We start from the raw sequence: 16,550 nt of genomic DNA, 5'->3' as shown, positions 1-16,550 counted from the left end.
TTTTAAATTCTAGTTTTCTGAATGCAGAATGAAGAGCACAGAGGTCTCTGGCTACCTATATATGAGGGAGTGGGGGAAGATAATGCATTACACCAACACTTATAACTACCACCGTCAGCTTCTACACTAAACCCTTTTTCGTAAATGATTTACTCCTGACAAGAACCCTAATAGATGCCACTATTACCCATTAGGAAACCAAGGCCTTAGAAGAATCTATGGTGAAATAAATGTTTCAGAAAGTTAATATAGCAGTAATAAACAAGATGGATTGGAAGATGAGAGAGAGGTAGTTAAGAAGTTCCAGGAGAAATTTAGGCCTAAGGCATAGGATTGAGAAGACAGAATGACATTATAAAGATTAGGTAGATTATGTAATGGCAGGATAGGAATTACAAGAGAAAAAAGGATTCAGGGCTTCCCTGGTGGCACAGTGGTTAAGAATCCGCCTGCCAATGCAGGGGACACGGGTTTGAGCCCTGGTCCAGAAGGATCCCACGTGCCGCGGAGCAGCTGGGCCTGTGCGCCACAACTACTGAGCCTGCGCTCTAGAGCCCGTGAGCCACAACTACTGAAGCCTGTGGGCCTGGAGCCTGTGCTCCGCAACAAGAGAAGCCACCGCAATGAGAAGCCAGCAGACAGGAACAAAGAGCAGCCCCCGCTTGATGCAACTAGAGAAAGCCCCCGCGCAGCAACGAAGACCCAACACGGCTAAAAAAAATTTAAAAAAAAAAAGGATTCAGAGTTTCTAGCTGGACTGAATTGTGAACCAAGGACAATAGTAGGGAAGTCGGGAAGAACTGGTTTGGCTAAGTGTTATTAAAAACACACACCTTACAAAGAGTTACTTACTAATAATATGCCTTAGGTATTATGAAGTGTTATAACAGCAAAGAAATCTAACAGAGGAGATTAGATGTCTCAGGTAAAATCTAGTAGCTTCTTCAAAGAGCTAAGAAAATAAATATTCTTAATTCCATTTAGGTTCATGTAAAGGTCTAACTTCAGATGAACTTTCTTGATGGAACAAAAATGCACGAGAGTTTTGAATAACATAGACTGAATTACTCACTGAAAGTACACTGACTATAAGTGACGGAATTTAAAGTGAATAAGTTAGGGTCAATTTTATGTTTGAACAGATAGGCACAAATTCTTATTACTTAAAATATTTTAATTTCTAAAAAAATTTAAACCATATTAAAATTTAAATAATTTCATTGTACAGTACTTGATAATACATTTCAACAAACTGAGAAGTAAAAAAACCCACTAAATCAGTTTACTTTCCAAGTTTAATTACGTACAAACTCTTCTGCTCCCCCAGGAGGATATAAAAATCGACAGTGAAAATGGAATATTTAAATATAACGTAAGATATTTGGCCAAAAGAATTTCTAAAACTAAATTTCATCTGCTAATACCCTATAACTACCAGTATGCTTATAGTAGATAGGAATTTAAAACAAAACAAATCCAATTTGATCAAATCCACAATTAACTGAAGTTTTCCTTTTATTCAGTTTGAATAAAATAGCAGCCATTATTTTATCCAATACAGTAATGGTATCAACGGCACAAGAAATGATCTGCCTAGCTGTGCAAAACAAGAACAGTTATCTTCTGTTGAGAGGATGTGAGCTTTTCAAACTCGGTTCTTTTTCATTTGTGCCATAATTTCCAAATAAATAAACAGCTCCGGTTAATGTCTTATCAGTCCACTTCTCTATATGATCACATCTTCCATGAAGTCATCATATAGCCACTTATAGTTATCATCTTTGTAACACTCTATGGTTTCAAAAAGGTGCTGAAAGTCTTCAGGGTACATATCTATTACTTTCACATCTTTACTTTTTTTAATTTGCTTCAATATATGCATTGCATCAATTGGACTCAATGAACTGCAAAATAAATACAAAGTAAATGTGCTTAATTCTTTATCATAACAACTGTCAGTTAATATTGATAGAGGCGGCTTCTAAGCCCAATTTAAAATGCCTAACTTATTATATATAATTAATCTTATTCAGTTTAATAGCATGCCTATTATATATAGCTTTAACTATGTCTATTCCTAAAGTTTCATGGCTTGCCTGTAATGAAAAGAGCTGATTTAGGCTTTAACATGTTCTAATCAATTCTTAGGCAAAATTCTTTAACACTGCCTAAGGGTTTAACATTGCCCTTAAAAATTTTCTGCCTACCTTTCATCTTTTAATTCTCTTTGCAAAAATATTCTTAACTCCATTTAGGTTCATGTAAAAGTTTAATAAGTACAAACAGCAGAAACTACTGTTTGTTTTCAGAAGAGGAAATAATTTTCACATTTTTATGTAACAATTACTGTGAATAACTTATAAAGCAGAAAACTGCCTTATTCTATTAGCCTAGCAAGAAACCACCAGTGAGCCTCTGACAATAACAAGTAAACAACTGTACTAAAATATTTTGGTGGAAAATATTTCCAATACTTTTTGACTGTGAATGGAATCTTGGTCACAGCTGTAAACATCCTTTCAATCCACAGGCTCTCCAAGGCAATTCTTAACATTTTAAACCACAGTTTATCATATGTATTCCTTAATTTCCTACACTCTTGGTATTTTCATTCAAAATAGCCACTATCACAAGGTGACAAGATGAAAAACAGATGACTTTTACTGGTCGACTGCCACTTTTAACATTTATTTTTACATAAATATTGTTCAATCATCAGCTCATTCAGAGTTATACATGAAATGATGATCAAATTAATTAAAATGATTATTTATTTTGCCCACCCTCTGACAGTACTTTGAATGACTATGGGCTGATGAGTACATGGTAAAATGCGTAACTTACAGAACTGTACACATCAGCCCTATGTAAAAATTACATAGATATAAAGCAGGCAGTAACAGTGTAGTTTTTATAAGGCTTTAGGTAGAAACACAGAATTTGATCCAGAGCAGGAGGACTAGGATGGTATAATGATCTGTGCCTACTTTGGCTAGGAAACAGAACCACTAACGACAGGCAATGACAAGAGGTGGATGGTGGGAATGCTACCACTAATGCTGGGGCAAGCAGCCAGTTCTTCATGTAGATTAATCCTGACAAAGATAAAACAAATTGTAGGCATCCCTGGTTGTTTTTCAAAGAAGAAAAAAAAAAATTAAGCTCAGGAGATTATGTGGAAAATACATTTTCCTCAAAATGTGTACCGGCGAGAAGGAAATATTTTGTAGAGACAAATAGATGAGTGAAAACATGGTACCTCACTGTTAATGAAGATATAAAAAATATAAAAAACAAAGCTCTAACGTGAAAGTACAATTCGCACATTAAGTTGCTACTTTTATATTTGCTTTTATTTTTCTTACTTACTGTAAATGGTCTATTAGCTTGGCACCGCGTTTCATAAAACACTGCCTTAACATGTGAAAAAACACATCGTAGTTAAAAGGTGTTAAGGTTCCCGTAAATAAATCTTTATGAGGAGTCAGTTGAATAAAACACAGGTTTTGTTCTAATGATTCCTGCAGAGAAAGGAAAATAAAATGTGTTAGTCATAAAATATTGCCAGTGCAAGACATTGTTCACTTACGCATTCAAGCTACCTTTTGGAAGAGGCAATCACAATACACCCTGCATGTCCCTATAGGTTCTTTTTGGATGTGACAAGAATGCAAGGCCCCAACTGCCTCTTAACCTGGGCCATTCCTCAGGGTTGTTTGCAGTGAGTCACCTTGGGGGATGAGATAATGTCTCTCTATAGACTGACATTAATGTTTGCTAAAGAGAGGTGGGTTCCCCCAGCTCTGTGTTCCTCAGCTGCAGTGCAAACCCACTGCAGGCACACCACCCAACTGCGCAATATCACATTATTCCACAGGACACAGGAGTCTGTGTCTTTGCCCAGTACCCATGAAACAGTAACAGCTTATTAACTTGTAAGCAAGGAAAAATGAAATCCTAAACGTGACACTAGCATATGCTGAGTCTCTTCTGTATTTGAGGCATAACACCAGATCCTAAGCATAAAAAATATTATTGCCTTATAATTTTTAGTTGGATTTTAAAAAAATATAGGGTTAGCAAACTATGGTACATGGCCTGCCTGTTTCTGTATAATATGGAGCGCGGAACAGTTTTTACATTTATAGAGGATTCTTAAAAAAACAAACAACAAACCCACAAAGAACATGGGACCTGCAAAGCATAAAATATTTACTCTCTGGCCCTTTACACAAAAAGTTTGCCAACCTGCTTTAGTATATAGTATTATACAGATTAAAATAAAAACTGTATGTGACTTGATGTAACATTAAGATGTTTTTTCCTCTAAAATTATTCCTCAGAACAGAGGGAACCTTATGTTTGAGTTCTTAGGAAATCTCACATATTAGCTAGTAACCCCTTATTTACTTTATAATAAATACCTATGTATATACATATTTAAACATAAATACTGTTTGTGGAAGACATGTTGGCCAAAAAAAATTTAAATCAATTCTGGTTTCTAGTTTTGAATTCCTGTAGCTGAAGAAATTAGTAACAAAGGAAGGCAATAAAATTTTAACATATTTAGCAATTATCAATTAGGGAGGGGAATAACCTCACAATTGATAGCATTATATGTTGTTGTTAACAAGTCTTTTAAAGGTTTATTTTTTATTTATTTTTAAAAATACATTTATTTACAGTAGTTGTGGCTCACGGGCTCTAGAGCGCAGGCTCGGTAGTTGTGGCGCAAAGGCTTAGTTGCTCTGCAGCATGTGGGATCTTCCTGAACCAGGGCTCGAACCCCTGTCCCCTGAACTGGCAGGCGGATTCTTATCCACTGTGCCACCAGGGAAGTCCCTGGAAGGTGACTTTAAACAGCATCTTGTAAATAGATTTGGAGTTACAGATATAGGTTTACTTGGTAAGTAGGGAAAAAACAACTTTCCTGATGTTCAATAAATGGTTATATGTAGCTTAGGAAAAAAGTTCCAGTGACAGCACGAAAACGTGGCTTCAAAAAAGTATAAACCTCAAACCACTTGGATGGAAATGAAGATCATGTGCTTTAAAAAACTGTTAAATATCTAAAAGTGCTTCTATAACAATTATGAACACACCGACATCAGACATGTGAAATATCTGAATAAAATTTTCTCATAAAACATAACATTTGGTTATTTCATTTTCATCCCTAGAAGTTTATGCATTTATGTCGGCCAAAAAAATGTTTTAGCTTTTGACACTGTCATTGAGAAAATGGGAAAGTGACCTATATGCAGGGTTATTAACTTCAGGGTCATTTGGATAAATTCCTACTGGTATCAAGCCAAAATGTATTACCCCTATTCTGTTTTGTGAGGCTACATAAATTATGTTTATGGATAGTGAAACAGAACTAAAATCACAATGATCACTGATTATTCTAAAATCAGAATATTTCTAAATTGATAATTTTCCTTTTTTCCTTTAGCGGCAAGAGCGAGAAAAAAACCAAAGTAGTAAGCAATGGGAAAGTCAGACTGAACTAATACGCTGAGATTAGGGAATCATAAGCATTTAATCCTGAAGTGGAACTTCTGAATTGAGTCCGAAAATTGTTTTTAAAACTTCAGCTACTTTATTACAACTTCACTATAAGTAGCCCTATATAATCTAAATGGAGGATCACTCTGTAACATAATCATTTTGGTTCTTTATGAAGGGAAAAAATAAACAAAAATTAAAGCCCAATCCGTAGGGTAAGAAACAAGATGTAACTGTTAGTGAAATAAACCATTATAAGTAGTAATATTACATATCTGATTTATTAATAAGGTATAAAATCTTGTTTTCAGTTTATCAAATTAGATGAATAATCATTTTAATATTCATGTGTTTTCCAAATTTGAGAGGTATCTTCATTTCAAAGGTTAAAAATAGGAGTCAGGGGCTTCCCTGGTAGTGCAGTGGTTAAGAATCCACCTGCCAGTACAGGAGGCATGGGTTCGAGCCCTGGTCCAGGAAGATCCCACATGCTGCAACTAAGCCCGTGCGCCACAACTGCTGAAACCCGTGCGCCTACAGCCTGTGCTCTGCAACAAGAGAAGCCATCACAAAGAGAAGCCCGTGCACAGCAACAAAGAGTAGCCCCCGCTCACCACAACTAGAGAAAGCCCGTGTGCAGCAATGAAGACCCAACGCAGCCAAAAATAAATAAATAAATTTATATATAAAAATAAAGTCAGAATCTGTGTTTAAGCCTATTACTATGCTAGCATTCATTGTATAAACAGCTGAAAAATATAACTCCCTTCCAAAATAATTTGAATATATTAAAATCAATAAGATATGTTTAAAAAATTTTCTAGATATTTTAAAATTAAAAATTTAAATAAATACAGAATACCAGATAATGTAAAAGAAAACAAAGACTGTTACATTAGAGGAAAAAAGGAAAGGTATTCATTCGTTCTTACCCTATGCTTTTGCTTTGCCAGCTGCCCATTTGCGGTATATGTGCCAAATGATAAGCAAGACTCCTTGAGTGAAGATAAACAAAAAGAAAACATTTCTTTCAGTTCTCTTTGTGCAAAGTGCCCCACATTATTACTGCCTTTAAAAATGTCTTGCCTAAACAACAGAATGAATTAAAGCCAAGTCTCCAGTCTAACTGAATGTAAGAAAAACAACATGTGACAGTTAAATCATATACATTTCTCTTCTCTCTTGTTTTTTTGATAAAGAAAAGGGGAGTCAAAGGTCTATCCAAATACTGGTAACTCTATTACTTGCTTAGATAAAAGACAGTTGCCCTTAATATAATTATGCAAATACATTCTAAAGTTATTTTTAATAGCCAGCATATTACAGTCACAATCAGTTTAGGGGCTATCAGATCAATTATGGGGATGTTTTTGCCCTACCTTAGTGAAAAAACCACTGATATGAATATGCTGGGACATGTAAGGAGATAGACGAATAAAGAAACTTGTGCCAATTTTTAAAAGGATCATTACTTCCTTGTATCTAACTTTTGTACATACAATTTTGTACGTGAAGCAATTTTAAAAGATGACCCAACTGAAAAATTATTTTGTGTGTGTGTGTGTGTGTATATATATATATATATATATAAATACATATACACACATTAAATTCCAAAATAACAGCATTTGACACAGACTTAAAAGAGTAAAACTTATAATATTGGATGTAAGGTTTGAAGGCTATTGTCAGAAACGATAATTTATTACTAATTGCAGTGGCAATTGATGTAGAATGAAAAATGCAATTGTTGCTCATCTGTGAAACTCCCAGCAGTTCCAGGAATGTCACTAAGTGGAGGAAGGCAAAGCAGCACCAGCAGTGGGCACTGCAGCAGGCACAGAGAAGACCTCACTCCCATCCACCAAACCCACAGGAGAGGAAGACCTGCAAGACCTTGGGAATTGAATTCAACAACGGACCATCCAGTAGTAGATATATAATGGACAAATGTTAAAAATGTTGGGTCCAGAAAGACCTCTCCTTTCTGGAGGTTAATAAATGGCAAAACTCAACATAGGGCTTTTGAAAACAAATACTGCAGAAAAAGATAACTATCCTGAAAGCTGAAGTCCTCAGAGGGCCTTCTATGAAGAAACTAGCCAAAAGCCAGGAAGAGAGAAGAGCTGAGATGAAAAGCCAACAGAATGAGAGGAGATCAGTGGGGTTAAGAAAGAATTTTAGGGAAACCAAGAACTACAGTACCAAGATTACAATATGTAGTATAGGCAGAAAGCAGGGTCAGTGCCATGAAGGCTAAATGTGAAAAAGATTTCTGGGAATACAGAAAAAGGATGAGAGTATGACAGATACAAAAGACAAGGAACAGAGAGATCCAACCTAAGAGCCTGATACGTTTTGGAGGAAAAAAACCAGAATCGGAACAAAAGCTAAAATCAAATGAGATAACGTTCTAACAACTAAGTATGCACTGAAGGTCTTAATGTGTTCCTGGACAAAAGCAATGAAGAGACTACATGGAGAAACACTCTTTTAAAATTAAACCAATATATCCTTGGAAGAACAAGGGCTCATAAAATATACAAACATATTCCTTTTAAAAACAATTTGATATATACTCTAGTCTACTAAAACAAAAAAAAGAGAATGGGTAAATTATGGTATGAGAGAAATGGTATTTATTATTTTTTTCTTATGCTTTTAGGCCTCTATTAAAAATGGCAGACACACACACACACACACACACACACACACACAAAATGGTAGACACTAGTCACATGTGGCTACTGAACATGTGAAATGTGTCCAGTCTGAATTGGTTGTAAGTGTAAAATATACAATGGATTTTTAGTACACAGAAAAGAATGTAAATTATGTAATAACTAATTTAAAAATATTACACACTGAAATAATGTTTTGAATTGAGAAGATTCAATAAAACATAATATTAAAATCAATTTCACCTGTTTCTTTTCTACTTTTCGCAACCTGGCTACTAAAAAAAATGTAAAACTACATATGTGGCTCTTGTATTGTCTTCCTATTAGACAACTCTGATCTTGCCTAAGGAAATAAACTAAAAAGGGGAATGCTCTCTAATGAGGTATTAAGTAGTCATGAAAAATTTAAGAAAAATGTTTAGATAGAAGGGAAAAAAAATCTTATAATTAACTATTAGCTATTAAATGAAAAAATAATATAATCTCCTCTACACAAAAAAGAAAAAAAAAAAACAGGAAAAATAAAAAACTGAAATTATGCCACAAACATCAATAGTGACCTCTGGGTGGTAGAACTGTAGTGATGATTTTTAAAATTCTTTTCTTTCTTTAACATGTCTCACATTTTTATAATGAGAATATATTATTTTTATAATGAGAGAGGTATATAAATATTTGTGACAGAAAAACATCAGTACAGTGCTCTATTATCTTAAACACTTGGGAAAAATAATAAAATTAATCTGGTCACAGAAATACAGGCTCTTTGAAAAACCATGAAGTTCTTTGTTGAAATTTAGAAGGATTTTACTCACTGTATGCAAGAGCTTAATCCCACAAGCTATTTGACAGAGCACACTTAATGCTTGATACAAGCCTGGATTTTGGGGATTTGCCATTATTTTCTAGTAAAAGGAAAATAGAAGTTACATGTTATACACAGCTATAGCCAATCAGTCAAAATCATATGTCAGATCTTAATACCTTAATGATATCTACAAATGAAATAAAATTAGAATTAAATGCAGAATCTTAACCATTTCAAAGAAGAGAAAGTCTTCTTAAACTTTCATATTGAAATATATCATCATGTACACTTAAAATATAATGTATTTGAGACTGATTTCCTTTAACCATATCACTTATCAGGGCAAATTCTCATTAAACAAAAAGTGACACAGAAGTGTATAATTACTGTGGTGAAGGGTAAGTGTGATAGAAACGTGCATTAGCTGGGCTATTACATTTTGAGTCAAGAATTACTTAGGCTGACACTTGAGGATCAGAGGTTACCTCACTGAATGAAAGGGCACTACAGAGAGAGAAAACCAAATGTGAAAAGGTCCATGGTAAAAGAAACATTAGAACATTCTACTAGTAGCAAGATGAAACCTGACGAAGCATTTCCTATTTCTCTTCCTTTCATTCCTTCATGTATGCACACAGCCTCAAGGCTCTGAGTCCCCTGCTCTCTTCCAGGGACAGTCACTATTTACTTACTATTTGGATCTTGGTAAGCAAATCATCCTTTCATCTCTTGCTTTCATCTCCCGCCACCCCCCATCTCAACCCAGAGTTCCCTTATATACAAATATGCATTTCCAGTTATCTTGGATTATAAGATTAATAACATGAAGCATTCTGGGCAGCAAAGAAACATAACTCTCAAGGACTTCAGGAAGCCCTTTGATTTCAAAGAATAAAAAGTCTAAAACCCTATGTTCACTACAGTGTTATTCACAACAGCCAAGAAAGGTATATAACCTCAGTGTCCACTGGTAGATGAATGGATAAAGAAGATGTATATGTTTTACATATACATATATACACACACATATAACTCAGACATAAAAATGAATGAAATCTTGCCATTTTTGACAACATGGATGGATCCAGAGAGTATTATGCTATGTGAAATAAGTCAGACAAAAGAAGATAAATACTATATGATTTCACTTACATGTGGAATCTAAAAAACAAAACAAATGAACAAACATAAAAACAGAAACAGAGTCACAGATAGAGACAACAGAAGGTTGCTAGAGATGAGGGGGTGGGGGAATAAGTGAAACAGATGACGGAGATTATGAGGCACACTCTTCCAGTTACAAAATAAATGAATCAGGGGGATGAAATGTACAGTGTGGGAAATATAGTCAATAATAATATAATATCTTTGTATGATGATAGATGGTAATATATAGACACGTCATCATTTTGTAATATATAGACATATCAAATCACCATGTTGTATAGCAGGAATGAACACAATGTTTAGGTCAATTATATTTCAAAAAACAAACTCATAGAAAAAAATCACATTTGTCGTTACCAGAGGCAGGGGTGGAGGGGAGGGGGAATTGAATGAATGTGGTCAAAAGGTACAAACGTCCAGTTATGTAGTGTACAACTACATAATTAACACTGTGGTATGTTACATATGAAAGTCGTTAGAGAGTAAATCCTAAGAGTTCTCATCACAAGGACAAATATTTTTTTTATTTTGTGTCTATATGAGAGGATGGATGTTCACCACACTTATTATGGCAATCATTTCATGATGTACGTAAGTCAAAACATTGTACTATATACCTTAAACTTATACAGTGCAACATGTCAATTATATCCATTGACGGAAACGGATAAACAAAAGGTGGTGGGGTGGTGTCTAACTATATAATGGAATATTATTCAGCCTTAACAAGGAATGACATTCTGACACATGCTACAACTTGGATGAACCCTAAAGACAGTATGCTAAGTGAAATAAGCCAGACACAAAGTGGAATACTGTATGATTCCATTTACATGAGGTACATAGAATAGTCAAATTCATAGAAACAGAAAATAAAACAGTGGTTACCAGGGGCACAGGGGAGGAGGGGAGATGGGGAATTAATGTTTAACGGGTACAGAGTTTCAGTGTGGAATGATGAAAAAGTTCTGAGAAGAGATGGATGGTAATAATAGTTGTACCACAATGTGAATGTACTTAATGTCACTGAACTGTACACTTAGAATAGTTAAAATGGTAAACTTTATGTTATATATATTTTATCACACAAAAATCCTTTTAAAAATAATACCTAAAGAATGCTCTATAAAATTTAAAAACAACCTTAGTACTCTCAAATGTCATGAGCCCAAATTAAAATCACAGAGATTAAGACTACTCTGAGAAAAATCGCAGAACATTTAAAACAAAAAATTAGGTACTTGTTAATAACCTACCCGGCATTCCTTTTCAGTAATAAACAAATTTAGTTCTACTCGTCCATATTTATATACAGAAGTACAGGAATATAGGTCATGTAAAAGTTTCCAAAGTGCATTTCTCTCATTTTTAGGTGGTAAGATCCCAATTGCTTTTAAAGGGGCACCTGTTAAGAATACAAGCAAAAATATTTAAATAAATTCTTAACACTTTTTTCCTACGACCATATTTTACTGAGTCAAATTAGGTTAACAAACTGTATTACTTTAAGGTTATTTCGATCAAAACTAAGCCTTAGCATCTTTCCTTGATCTGGAACTTGGCTTCCACAAAACTGCTGATTGTATCTAGGTGAGGGAAAAGCCATATTCAACTTAAGAGCAACCACCCATAAACTGTGTAATATAAACATTTACACAAATCTCAACAAACCTGGTGTACTGCTAGAGAAAGCTGACAAATTATAAGGTACCTGCTTTACAAAATGACAAAAATCACCTTTTGACCAAGGCTGTGCTTCTATTCCCAAATACTGAAAAAGCATATCTGAAGTCATAATGGGAGGTGTTAGTAATCCACGACTTCTAGGATCCAGTTTAAAGAAGTCACAGTAGACCACTTCTAGTCTTCCATTCACCTTTTTTCCTAAGGACTAAAGAGAGACAGAGAGAACATGTTTAGAAATTTCAGTGTTAGGCAGACCTTGTAACAATTCCAAGATCTACTTCAAAAAGTAATTCTTATAAAAAATATTGCTACCTCAATAAAGATGCAAAGAAAACATTACTAACATACCCTAAAATGTAACAGTTAATAGAAATCAATTAATGTCTGAAAAGTGAATACAATATTACCAAGAAAAAGCCCCCAAAATAGAAACCTTCAACAAATTATTACATATCCTTTTACTTTCTTTATCTAAATGGTTTCCGTTATTCAGAGCTGTGATTCATCTGCTAGTCAAGGGAAGATGTTTTAACAGAAAATAACAATAAAACCATTAAAGTGAAAGGCAGATAGATTCAAGAGAGTATTCCTTTTTTCCAGAACAGTTTAGTTAGTCCTTCACCAAATGAACTTAGCTCACTGTGTAGGTCACTCTCCATTTTCCTCTTGTTCATTTACTTTTCTTAAAGACAGAGCCAACTATAGAAGGAAAGCTCCCTGCACACTAGAAGACATCCAATATATCTCAATCTTTTTACTGCCCTAATGTGCTCACCTGGCAGTAGCACTGGAGAACTTAGTAGTGAGAATAAGTGTTAGCTATAGACCCTACAAACTTAATTCGAAGTTACAAAAAATCAAATAGAAGAGAGCAATGTTTTGATGTGCACACTGAGGTTCTCATGCACAGAAAATTCTACTGGTATTTATCAAGGTTTCAGTGAATTTGCAATTTAAAGTTATGAGTTAAAAAACCTAAGTTTTCTTAACCGTTTGAATTCAACCTATAAATATGGTTCTATTCCTAAATTTAGTAAATTTTGATGATTACTTTCAAGGGGACCCTTGAAAAAAACTAGTGAAAGGAACAGACTGGAGGTGGAAACCATATATTTTTGGTCATGTTAATTTTGAGATGCCTATTAGGTGATTCAAGTGGAGATGCAGGTAGGAAGTTATAGACCTGAATACTGAAGTCCAGGCTGAAGACATAAATGTGCTGAAATAAGACAGTTTACCACAAAAGCTGATGTCCCCTCAACTGAACACATACAGATATTTCTGCAGCAATAGTCTTCACAATTCAAATGAGATATATCACGATTTATTATTATTTTGGTTTTTTTAAAGATATTTTATCTTTTTTAAAAAATTGAAGTGTAGTTGATTACAATATTGTGATTTATTATCATTACACAACACAATTGGCAACATGTGTATCTCTAGCACATCCATATAGGAAAACAAACCGTTCCTGCTTGAAACACTGTTAATGTGAATTCCCAGGAATTTTATCAGAGAAATGGAGTAGGGTGAGAGGGTTTTTTTTTTAAATTAATTAATTAATTAATTAATTAATTTCTGGCTGTGTTGGGTCTTCATTGCTACGTGTGGGCTTTCTCTAGTTGCGGCGAGCAGGGGCTACTCTTCGTTGTGGTGCGTGGGCTTCTCATTGCGGTGGCTTCTCTTGTTGCGGAGCATGGGCTCTAGGCACGCATGGGCTTCAGTAGTTGTGGCACGCAGGCTCAGTAGTTGTGGCTCGCAGGCTCTAGAGTGCAGGCTCAGCTGTTGTGGCGCATGGGCTTAGTTGCTCCACAGCGTAGGGATCTTTCTGGACCAGGGATCGAATGTGTGTCCCCTGCACTGGCAGGTGGATTCTTATCCACTGCACCACCAAGGAAGTCCATGGGATTTTAAATTTAGATTAAAATCCAGAGTCAAGCATTATCCTTGAAAATAATTTTGGTTCTTAGGAGCAAAATTGTGAGCCTTTGGGTGGCTAGAAGCACTGTCTGCTAAGAGCACCACTTCAAGGCCCTGATTCAGGGCCGCAAAGGTTCTACATAAATGATTACTTCTCTTTTATTCTTGCAAATATACATGAATTCACACAAAACTTTGAATGGCTTTTCACTTTACAATGAGTGAAAGAATGTGTACTAATGGCTGAGCTCAAGTTAGTGCTGAGAGGGTGGAGGGGGAATAGGGAGTTAGACGTTTAAATTTTGTGCTTATGTTAACAGCTTCAGAAACATTTTATGACTGATATTCCTGTAAGAAATACTGTAAGGAATTCTCTAGTCCCTATTCACTCTATTTCATTGATTCAACTGTTTTTAAATTGATACTGTTATCCTGATCTTATAGAAAAGCAACCATTGTGTTACAGGATAACAAACTGTAAACAGAAGGACATTTTAATACCACCTTAATTATTTTGTGAACATGCAGATTAATCTTTAAAAGTACCCCCCTTTAAAGACCAAGAGAAGACCTATCTTGTTTTTAATTTCCGGGTTGAAATTACAGATGGCTATGTTTACTAAATCACATTTCATGATCTTGAATCTTTGAATAATTTTATGGGTTCTTTTTCTCTTCATGTTTTTGGAATTCCAGCAGATTTAACATCAATTAAATAATCTGAATGCAAAAACCTTGAATTTTTTCAGTTGTAGAAAAACAACCATCTAATGTGATAGTTATATTTAAAAAAGCAGGATTTTGTATACATTTTCATCATTTTTTGTTGTCATCTTGCACTTTCAGATAACACTATTTTACATGGTTTCAGGAAGTTGGCACACAGAAGTATAAGTTTCCTGAATTGAATCAAAAGATTTATAAAGGAGGGAAGGAGAGAAAGAAAAAGAGGCTGGCAATGATGCAAGGAATTTCCACTTTACTGTTATGTGAACTTGTCAGCTATACATGAAGCCAAATTCACTAAAAAATCCATTTGGATAATGCCTTTACTCCATGCAATTTATTCTGAATACACCAAACTTTTCTTGCCTCTGAAACCCTAAGTCCAGAGTTAACACAGTCCCATTAACCTAATCTTAGCATTCCAATTAGATTCTAAGCTCACTTATCCCCTTCTAAGAAAGAAGAGGCACAGCATAGCCTGCTAGAACAAGGAAACAAGCCTAGAGATACCAGTTATACATTTTGTTCAGTCACCCATCTGTAGCAGAGCTAGAACCAGAAAAAAAGTCTCTGAATCCATCTTTCAGTCATTCAACAATCATTGATACTGTGTTCTAGTCACTGGGGCTAACAAGATACGGCATAGCCCCTAAAAGTGATTGTTTAAAAGTAAACTGTGTGCTTAATTTTACTTCCCTAAACCACTCAAAGGTAGCTGATTGAACAATAAATTATTTTTAGAAACAAAAATATACCTTCAATTGTGGAATAAAAGTCTTGTCACTTTCAAGGGCAATCACTTTGGCACCACTTTCAAGCAACGCTCGTGTCAGGATTCCAGGACCTAGTGTATTAACAGAACGAAAAGTTTATTTGCAAAAGAAACAACATAATCTTTTTCAATATCAAAGAAATTAGATGTTTTACCTGTATGATATAATTTTAATTCTCACAACATTCCCAAAGTGGATATTACACTCCTGATTTACATATAAGGAAACTGCAGATTAGATACAGTCACTTGACTCCACCATCACAACTGGAACGTGGTGCTGCTTGGCTTTGAATCCATTCCGTCAAACACTGCAAAACCTGCGCTCTTTACAATGTTTCACTACCTCTCAAGAAAAAACAAACAAACAAACAAAAAAGTTGCCTCTAGCTTACCACTTACTCATAGACTCTCTGGATACTTCATCATCAAAGATATTGCCAAACCTAAACAGAACTGACTCTCCATGATAGGAAATGGTGCTTAAAAAAATTATTTTTCAAGAAGTCTATAAATGTTGTGTTCCCAGCATCCTGCTGCAGTCTATAGAACATGCACGAAAGGGTAAGATAAAAGTTCTTCTGGGAAGATGGTGAAATCTAAGAGCATGTTTTATCAAAATATTTTGTAAAGTGCAAACTGCTACAGAAATATCTTGTGGAGTGACGATTAACAAAGGCCACATAAACTGCTTAAAGAAAGGAGCCATGTTTTACACAGTCTGCAGAAGTGAACATCCAAGAAAATAAGTCCACGAGGGTCTCACCTGGATTGCACTCCAGGAATAGCTGGCAAGATTTTCGTTTTCCCCGCAGAATCCGCACCAAGGTCTCAGCCACTCTCGGGCTGGTTATGTACCGCTTGGTCTCTGAGCGGCATCTGTACACACGCGAGGACGATTTTCCGAATCCCACACTGGGCATCAGGTGTGGGTAGTAGTCAGACAAGCCACGGCGGTTCCCCGCCGGGACGTCCATCCGCCTCACCGCTCCCGACTTCAAAATGCAAAAGCGCGCAGCGCGGGTCAAGGCTGACAGCATCAGCCGCGAGGGAAGTCCCACCCCTGGGACCCACATTCTCACCCTCTAAGGCCTGTCCCAGTGTTACCCAGGGTCGTCACATCGTCGACGAACTCCATACAAGGAAGCCCACGTGCAACATCTCCCGGCCCCGGGTCTAGGCCGGCGGAAGTAAACACTCCAAACCTTGAGGGCGAACGACCTCTCCATCTTGCCTTTGCCGTCACTTCCGTTTCCGTCCCGGCGCAGACGCCCGA

The 16,550-nt window shown here is 35.7% G+C and overlaps 1 protein-coding gene across 4 annotated transcripts; it reads right to left on the bottom strand.

Moving 5' to 3' along the window:
• Positions 1 to 1,497: 1,497 nt before the first annotated feature.
• Positions 1,498 to 16,518, bottom strand: TFB2M (transcription factor B2, mitochondrial). Of its 4 annotated transcripts, none has more exons than XM_057534299.1 (9): positions 16,480 to 16,518; positions 16,041 to 16,269; positions 15,258 to 15,346; positions 11,905 to 12,058; positions 11,424 to 11,572; positions 9,008 to 9,097; positions 6,444 to 6,506; positions 3,370 to 3,521; positions 1,498 to 1,904 (listed from the first exon to the last, which is right to left on the bottom strand). In XM_057534299.1, exons 1-9 carry the CDS (start codon positions 16,501 to 16,503, stop codon positions 1,727 to 1,729), a joined length of 1,128 nt encoding a protein of 375 aa, XP_057390282.1. In that variant the 5' UTR covers positions 16,504 to 16,518; the 3' UTR covers positions 1,498 to 1,726. The 4 variants fall into 4 exon arrangements, with proteins under 4 accessions (XP_057390282.1, XP_057390301.1, XP_057390272.1 ...); XM_057534318.1 differs by lacking the exon at positions 16,480 to 16,518 and adding an exon at positions 16,357 to 16,479; XM_057534289.1 differs by lacking the exon at positions 16,480 to 16,518 and having other exon boundaries at positions 16,041 to 16,473.
• Between the last annotated feature and the right edge of the window lie 32 nt (positions 16,519 to 16,550).

Source organism: Balaenoptera acutorostrata, chromosome 1 (genome assembly GCF_949987535.1).
Source record: "Balaenoptera acutorostrata chromosome 1, mBalAcu1.1, whole genome shotgun sequence".
Taxonomy (NCBI): Eukaryota; Metazoa; Chordata; class Mammalia; order Artiodactyla; family Balaenopteridae; genus Balaenoptera; species Balaenoptera acutorostrata.
The sequence above is the reverse complement of the archived record's forward strand: the minus strand, read 5'-3'. Positions and strand labels throughout refer to the sequence as shown.